The sequence below is a fragment of the Saccostrea cucullata genome, unplaced genomic scaffold (genome assembly GCF_032062105.1).
Source record: "Saccostrea cucullata isolate Sc308-1 unplaced genomic scaffold, CSIRO_AGI_Scuc_v1 ctg8048, whole genome shotgun sequence".
Lineage (NCBI taxonomy): Eukaryota > Metazoa > Mollusca > Bivalvia > Ostreida > Ostreidae > Saccostrea > Saccostrea cuccullata.
This window is the reverse complement of record NW_026927408.1, coordinates 10324-18944: the sequence shown is the minus strand read 5'-3', so window position 1 is coordinate 18944 and position 8621 is coordinate 10324. Positions and strand designations below refer to the sequence as shown.

At 33.4% G+C, this 8621-nt stretch overlaps 1 protein-coding gene across 1 annotated transcript; it reads left to right on the top strand.

The window, feature by feature from the left end:
• Positions 1-343: 343 nt before the first annotated feature.
• On the top strand, positions 344-4079 carry LOC134274424 (gelsolin-like protein 2). The gene is made up of 6 exons (XM_062756717.1): positions 344-354; positions 1855-1978; positions 2450-2453; positions 2908-2948; positions 3116-3211; positions 3438-4079. The coding sequence occupies exons 1-6, from the start codon at positions 344-346 to the stop codon at positions 3531-3533; spliced, it is 372 nt and encodes a 123-aa protein (XP_062612701.1). The 3' UTR covers positions 3534-4079.
• The last annotated feature ends 4542 nt before the right edge of the window (positions 4080-8621 follow it).

The window sequence follows — 8621 nt, the reverse complement described above, 5'->3', positions numbered from 1 at the left end:
TTAAGAAGTGTGTATCTGTATGCAATTTATTATTTATTCATATACCAGGTAGTTTATTTATAACTCTATTTATCCCACTATTTGATTATTAGCCCAGTACAAGTTGTAATGCAGGTTATGACTTTAAAGCCTAAAGCTTATGCGGGAAGCTTTATTTATAAAGGGAATTTATAAATTACTACTACGCCATGATAAGATTAAAAAGGTGTTTTGAAATTCCAAATATATAAGAGGATATAGAAAAAAATCTTCATATCAAGGATAAACATATCTAAAAATGACTGCATACTTGCCTATTAATGTATATTCAAGCTTTCTAAAAATTTGGCTATTTTGAATCGAAATGGCAAATTGGTGAGTTTGATTTTTCGAAAAGAAGAAAATATACAATCCGACTCAAAGTGGGTCCAAATTTTTTTTTCAGGTTAGAATTCTAAATATATAAATTTCTCTTTTACTTTTTGGGACAAATCTTTTTCTTTACATTTATGAATACAGTCTGTATACATTTTATGACCTTTACATTTAATACAGAAGAGGAAATAAAAGATAAATTACAAACTAAGGCTTAATAAAATACTGGCCTTGTGATACTGAGTTCAATATTAAACAATGTATGTCTTTCCCATAATATCTAAATTATTTTAGCATGGAAATATTGCTGCATTAGTAATATAGTAGAATGCTTTTTGTTCTTTGAAAATGTCCATATATTGCAATTACTTACATTTAGAGTGAAATATGCTTACAGCAAAGTCCCAGGAAAAACAATTTTCAATTGTTATAAAAGTATTAAGTTATTGTGTCAATTGATACCATGTTTTATACTCTTAAGCATAATAAATGATATGGAGATAATGAGCAGAATTCAATATCAAAGTCCATTAAAACAATACAAAACATGAGTAGAGCAAACAAGGGCATCTTAAACATCAGAGGTAGGATCAGGTGCTATGGAGGAGTATATAATATAATGTATGGGTATTGTATTATCCTTTCAAGAGAAGGTTATGCTCCAATGGCATTTACATTTTGTTTCTGTGTATACAATTATAAAACAAATCACAAGATGTGATCAGCAAAATAAAAACCAAAATAGTGTCTAATCAATTAATTTTGAAAAAGAAGCACGGTGGCATAATCTTAAATTACTTGGTACCCTGGTTATTTGCTTTTGGATTGGACTGTTTTTAATATTATTTTATTACAAGTACAAGTTGCTTATAGAGGAAATCCATTTTACAGCACGAGTTTTACCATGCCCTTATCCCTTTTACAACACGAGTTTTACCATGCCCTAATCCCTTTTCCATCACGTTTCACCATGCTGTTATCCTTTTCCAGGACGAGTTTTACCATGCCCTTATCCCTTTTCCAGGACGAGAATTACCATGCCCTTATCCCTTTTCCAGCACGAGTTTTACCATGCCCTTATCCCTTTTCCAGCACATGTTTTACCATGCCCTTATCCCTTTTCGAGGACGAGTTTTACCATGTCCTTATCCCTTTTTGAGGATGAGATTTACCATACCCTTATTCCTTTTTGAGGACGAGTTTGACCATGTCCTTATCCCTTTTCCAGCACGAGCTTTACCATACCCTTATCCCTTTTCGAGGACGATTTTTACCATGCCCTTATCCCTTTTCGAGGATGAGTTTTACCATGCCTTTATCCCTTTTACAGTACGAGTTTTACCATGCCCTTATCCCATTCACAGCAAGAGTTTTACCATGCCCTTATCCCTTTTCCAGGACGAGTTTTACCATGCCCCTATCCCTTTTACAGCACAAGTTTTACCACGTCCCTATTCCTTTTACAGCACGAGTTTTACCATGCCTTTATCCCTTTTACAGCATGAGTTTTACCATTCCCTTAGCCCTTTTACAGCACGAGTTTTACCATGCCCTGACGGAAGATGATGTTCCAGATGAAGCAGAGAACAAGAAGCCAAAAGATTTGACAGTGGAACTCTTTCAGGTTGGCTGAGGGGTATATAGTGTATTGGGGCACAAATACCATCACATATATTTATCAAATACAAATTCTAATATTCTGAAATGACTGACTTAATGTAAAGGTTGAAAATCTTCATCACATAAATGTATCAGGAATTCAGAATGTGTCATTTTTTTCGATTTTTCTTGATAACCTCTGGAAGTCGACAAATGACAATTAAGTCTCCACATGAAAGACATGCACACATCTAGAAATTAATTATGTCTTTGAAGTAGGTTTTCCTGTTACCCCCATCCCTAAGTTTTACTTTTTTCTTTATTAAAAATGTTTTCTTCTTGTTTGAATGAAATATTATTTACTTCAAGAACTTTATAAGACGTTGAAATAAAAAAAAACCACTTGCTCCATCATATAAATTTACACCTTGTTTTATCAAAGTATGACAACATTTTGTTTCCATAGATTGTCTGTATCCACGTCTGATTTGGACAGCAAGGTGAGTCTGTGAAGAGAAGATTGGGTCAGTATCCACGTCTGATTTGGACAGTAAGGTGAGTCTATGTAGAGAAGAGTGGGTCTGTATCCACGTCTGATTTGGACAGTAAGGTGAGTCTATGTAGAGAAGAGTGGGTCAGTATCCACGTCTGATTTGGACAGTAAGGTGAGTCTATGTAGAGAAGAGTGGGTCAGTATCCACGTCTGATTTGGACAGTAAGGTGAGTCTATGTAGAGAAGAGTGGGTCTGTATCCACGTCTGATTTGGACAGTAAGGTGAGTCTATGTAGAGAAGAGTGGGTCAGTATCCACGTCTGATTTGGACAGTAAGGTGAGTCTATGTAGAGAAAAGTGGGTCAGTATCCACGTCTGATTTGGACAGTAAAGTAAGTCTTTGTAGAGAAGAGTGCGTCAGTCTCCACGTCTGATCTGGACAGCAATGTGAGTCTGTGTAGAGAAGAGGGGGTCAGTAGTCACGTCTGATTTGGACAGCAAGGTGAGTGAGCGCTGAAGACTGCTGTTTAAAATATTTTCTACTGGGAATTTGACATCAAACATCGAGACTTTCAGACCTGTCTAAGGTTAGACTTGCTTAAAACTCGCCATAGTTTGGATGAGTATAATAATGAAATAAATATATTTCTGTTGACTTATTAACATTAGGATGTGTTTATTGTCGACACCAAGAAAGCTGTCTTCTTCTGGATTGCATTGGAAACCTCTGTTGCTGAAAGAAAGAATGCAATGACTTATGCCCATGTAAGCAGAACTGTATTATCAGTAGATATAAATGATACATCTTGATTTACACCGGAACACACAAACTTTTATTAATTAATTTTACAGTGTATTTTAATCAAATTTGTAAGTTTTTCCTTAAAGCAAAACTAGATCTTACATGTTGTTATGTTTATGGTCATAACCTTGAAAGTTCATTCATCAGATCTTCAGGATTAATAAAGTTACACTATGTCTGAATTTTCAGAAATATCTACAGAAAACTGACCATCTACTTCTGAGCGTCACATGCTTGTCTGAGGGAAAACATGACAGACAGATCAGGATGGCTCTCAGCGCCTAGTTACCCGAGGACAAAGGCCGAGGCTTATCTAATCCATTGATTAATATTTGACACCGAGAGATGACAGTTTCTGATTTGAAAGAAACTTTTAATATGTTGTTTTGATATCAGATATAATCGTAGTTCAAATGTTTTGATGTAGGTTTTAGCAATACATAGTTTTCTATCCAATGAGATGGATTTCTTATCCAAAGATATAGCTATAATTGAGATTTAGCAATATGTATAGTATTATTATGTATGGATTTATGTTCGGGGGAAAATTACCACCGATTGTTGGAAAAAGTCATCTTTGTTTCTCTTTATCAATTATCTTTTTTTCACTTTATATGCTTATTTTATATATTTTTCATATATACATGTACATACAATTATCAAAGTTACTTATATAAAGGGTAGATTATATGGGTTTTGGGGTTTATGATTATTTTTGGAATTCTTTTTCATTCCTTTCTTTTTTTCTAGTTTTATAGTGCTATTTTCTTGTGCAATAATGCAGCATATCGCAGATCATCCTTATATAGAAATAAAAGTTATAACATTCAATGTATTTATATTTATTGAAGCAGTGCACATGTTGTGAATAGGACATTGATATACAAAGAGAGAGCTCTGCTAAGAACTTTCATGTGACAGTGTAGGGAGAACTGTAGAAATATGTTTTAATATGTTTTTATCAGTGTGACTTTCCCATTATGAAAATAATGTGCAATTTACGACGCAAAATTTTCTGCACATAATTGGTGATAGTTTCTCCATTTTCTAGCATTGGTCAATCAACTTATTCACTCCATAATCCTAAATTAAAGAAATACGAGCTGCATTTTTGAGAATTTAATTTTGCTGGTAAAATGTGTTATTATGATTAAAGCGGCACAGTGAGTCAAAATCATATCGTAATTTTAAGATATCTGTAGCATACAGAGAAAGTCTTATGAAACTATGACTATTTAGCGAATATATGACAATTAAACTGCAAGAATTGACTGTACAATATAAGTGCCGGAAAAATGAAGGTTGTATCTACCGTTTCGTTGTTTCGGTTATGTCAAGGTCACACAACTCTTATTTTTAGCTCAAACTTGTAAACAACCTTCAACTGGAGCATGCAAAGGTGAGAAATATGTTCTAAAAACTTTTTAAAAAAGATTAAATCAATTTTTTTGGTCTTCTTACATTCATTTGTGGATAACTGAAACCATTGTAACTATGGAAACTTATTCAACACTTTTCTGCGCACGCGTACAATAGGGAGGAAGACGTACCAGGGTATTTTGCAATATTTTTCGTTCTGGGGCAGACAGAAATTATTTTTACTTTTATTTTTCCCCATAAAAATATTATTTTTAGGTTCTGAAGCATGTAAATTTCTGAAACTTAATACTTTTAGGAATTGAACAAAATTTACAGAGGTCATGCGAAAATTCTACATTCGTCAATTTTCCCCTTTGTGCGTCACAGTGCCGCTTTAATTTTATTTTATTTAAACCCCTATGACCAAAAAGCCTAAAATAAAGTTTAAAATTTTTCAGAAGTAATATTTCTATTCAACCGAACATACAGTATAATATAAAAAATCATTATTGCACAGGATGACAATAATTAGGGATCCGCAAGGATTTGCGGGTGCCCTTTAGTAATCACTCTGTCCGTCCGTCTGTCTGTCTGTCCGTCTGTCTGTCACTCTTCCGTCCATAATTTGTTTGTTTTTTCTAATAACCTGTTTATAGTTGCCCAATCAAGTTCAAATTTGGTATGGTAGTTCAGTAGGCAGAAATACATATTTTGATGCTAAGTTTGGTTCTCTATGTCTTCTGGTTTGGAGCTGGGGTGGTGGGGTAGATTTCTGAACTATGAATTAGAATAAATGGGCAACTTTTTTATGGTTGTCCAATCAATTACAAATTTGATATGGTAGTTCAGTAGGCAGAAATACATATTTTAATGCTAAGTTTGGTTCTCTATGTCCCATGGTTAAGAGCTGGGGTGGTTGGGTAGATTCCTTAACTTTATATCAGAATGCATAGGCAAAGAGAGATAACTGCTGAAGATGTTGGCAGTGTAAAGGAGTCCCTTGGAATTAACTAGCTTTCCTCCTGAAGAAAATCCAGAGCATTATCTTTATCTGTCACGTTGAGATTAATTACCACCTCTGTCTGCAATGAAGTTTGTTTTGAAGTTCAGTCAATTTGGAATGCTATGAACACTCTGAAATGTGGATTTTAATATGAATTTTTATTATTTATTTTTGTTTGATAGTTAATATGATTCCATTGAATTCTAACAACATGAAATAGATTAAAGAAGATTTTTTAATTTACTTTTTTCACTTTTTTAAAAAATATATTAATTCAAGTACATGTATATTATTAATTTTTAATGTAGTTGTATAAAAAAAAAACATTCTATCATTAATACTAAAAAGTTCTTATTGTAATTTTACAAGAAATTGATGAGAGAGGTACAATTTATCCCTTGGGATTGATTATCTAGCCTGCTGCAGAAAATTTAGTAGGCTTTTCTTTATCTGTCACTTTAAGATTAATGTAAACCTTTGTCTGCAACTGCTGTTTGTTTGAAGTTAAGGTCAAGCCTTCATGATATTTGCATTCATTGAAGGCTTTGCGGGTGCCCTATAGTAATCACTCTGTCTATCCGTCTGTCTGTCTAGCTGTCTGTCACTCTTACGTCCACAAATTTTCTGTTTTTTCTAATACCCTTTCTTATAGTTGCCTAATCAAGTTCAAATTTGGTATGGTAGTTCAGTAGGCAGAAATACATATTTTGATGCTAAGTTTGGTTCTCTATGTCTTCTGGTTTGGAGCTGGGGTGGTGGGGTAGATTTCTAAACTATGCATAAGAATGAATGGGCAACTTTTTTATGGTTGTCCAATCAATTACAAATTTGGTATGGTAGTTCGGTTGGCAAAAATACATATTTTAATGCTAAATTTGCTCTATGTCCCATGGTTTAGAGCTGGGGTGGTGGGGTAGATTCCTTTACTTTATATAAGAATGCATTGGTAAAGAGAGATAACTGCTGAAGATGTTAGCAGTGTAAACTGAATGCTGCTAGGAGTCCCTTGGGATTAATAAGCTTTCCTCCTAAAGAAAATCCAGAGCATTTTCTTTATCTGTCACATTGAGATTAATTACCACCTCTGTCTGCAAATGAAGTTTGTTTTGAAGTAAAGTCATTTTGGAATGCTATGAACACTCTGAAATGTGAATTTTAATATGAATTTTTATTATTTATTTTTGTTTGATAGTTATGATTCCATTGAATTCTAAAAACATGAAATAGATTAAAGAAGATTTTTTAATGTACTTTTTTCACTTTTTTAAAATATATATTAATTCAAGTATATTATTAATTTTTAATGTAGTTGTATAAGAAACCCATTATATCATTAATACTGAAAAGTTCTTATTGTTAATTTACAAGAAAATGATGAGAGAGGTACAATTAATCCCATGGGATTAATTATCTAGCCTGCTGCAGAAAATTTCGTAGGCTTTCTTTATCTGTCACTTTAAGATTAATGTAAACCTTTGTCTGCAACTGCTTTTTGTTTGAAGTTAAAGCTTTCATAATATTTGCATTCATTGAAGGCTTTGCGGGTGCCCTATAGTTAACACTCTGTCCACCAGTCTGTCTGTGTAGCTGTGTGTCCGTCTGTCCCTCTTCCGTCCACAAATTTTCTGTATTTATCTAATAATTTTTTTATAGTTGCCCAATCAAGTTCGATTTGGTATGGTAGTTCAGTAGGCAGAAATACATATTTTGATGCTAAGTTTGGTTCTCTATGTCTTCTGGTTTGGAGCGGGGATGGTGGGGTAGATTCATTAACTTTGCATAAGAATGAACGGGCAACTTTTTTTTATGGTTGTCCAATCAATTACAAATTTGGCATGGTAGTTCAGTTTGCAAAAATACATATTTTAATGCTAAGTTTGGTTCTCTATGTCCCATGGTTAAGAGCTGGGGTGGTGGGGTAGATTCCTTAACTTTATAAAAGAATGCATAGGCAAAGAGAGATAACTGCTGAAGATGTTCCCATTGCAAACTGAAAGCTGCTAGGAGTCCCTTGGGATTAACTAGCTTTCCTCCTGAAGAAAATCCAGAACATTCTCTTTCTCTGTCACATTGAGATTAATTACCACCTCTGTCTGCAAATGAAGTTTGTTTTGAAGTTAAGTCAATTTGGAATGCTATGTTACAACGCTAAATGTAATAACAATGCAAAATGTAATAAACCTGGATTATAACATTTTGCTTTATTACATTTTGCGTTGAAATCAACGCAGAATGTAACAACGCAAAATGTAACAGCACACTTTTGAGGATTATTACATTTCGCGTTATTACATTTTGCGTCGAGATCAACGCAAAATGTAATAATGCATAATGTGATAACACAATTTTTGGATTATTTCATTGTGCATTGTTACATTTCGCTTCGAGTTTAAGCAAAAAGCAGGAATTCAAAATGAAATAACGCAATTTCTTTCGTCAGGCAGATTGAAAACAATTTTCAATAGTGTAGTGGCCGATGAAAAGAAAATAAAACAAAAGGAAAAAAAAAGATATACACAATTTCTTACAAATAATAAATTTTATAATTTATCAAATTATTGAATTAGCTACAAATGTTCAAAATCAGTTTAATAAATGTATTTAAATTTAAGGTGTTGCAAATTAAAGTCGTGTGTCTGTGGGCGGGTTGTTGGGGGTATTGGAAAGTGTGCTTTTGCTTTCTTTTATGGACAAATGCAATGAATTCTAAAAAAAAAAAACATTCATTTGTACTGGCAGGTGAAAATGCATAGCGAAAAGATGTTTATTGACAAAAATGATACCATACTGTCAGACAAGCAAAAACAAAATTCTACCTCTCTCTTTCTTTCGATTCTATAATAAAATGGATTGTTTCTGCATGACCACAATAATGCAATAATAAACATACAAAGTAAACATTCCACCTTATCTCTGCGCCTCCTCGCTCAAAACACATATACACTTCCAATTTGTTTACCGATGTATACATGCCGAATATGCGTATCAAGAACTTTTAATGAACCTATGGT

Excerpts from the sequence above, each read along its gene's own strand:
- LOC134274424 (XM_062756717.1), top strand. Across the intron at positions 2,949-3,115 it reads CGTCTGATTTGGACAGCAAG|GATGTGTTTATTGTCGACAC; the intron begins GTGAGTGAGCGC and ends TATTAACATTAG. Across the intron at positions 3,212-3,437 it reads ATGCAATGACTTATGCCCAT|AAATATCTACAGAAAACTGA; the intron begins GTAAGCAGAACT and ends CTGAATTTTCAG.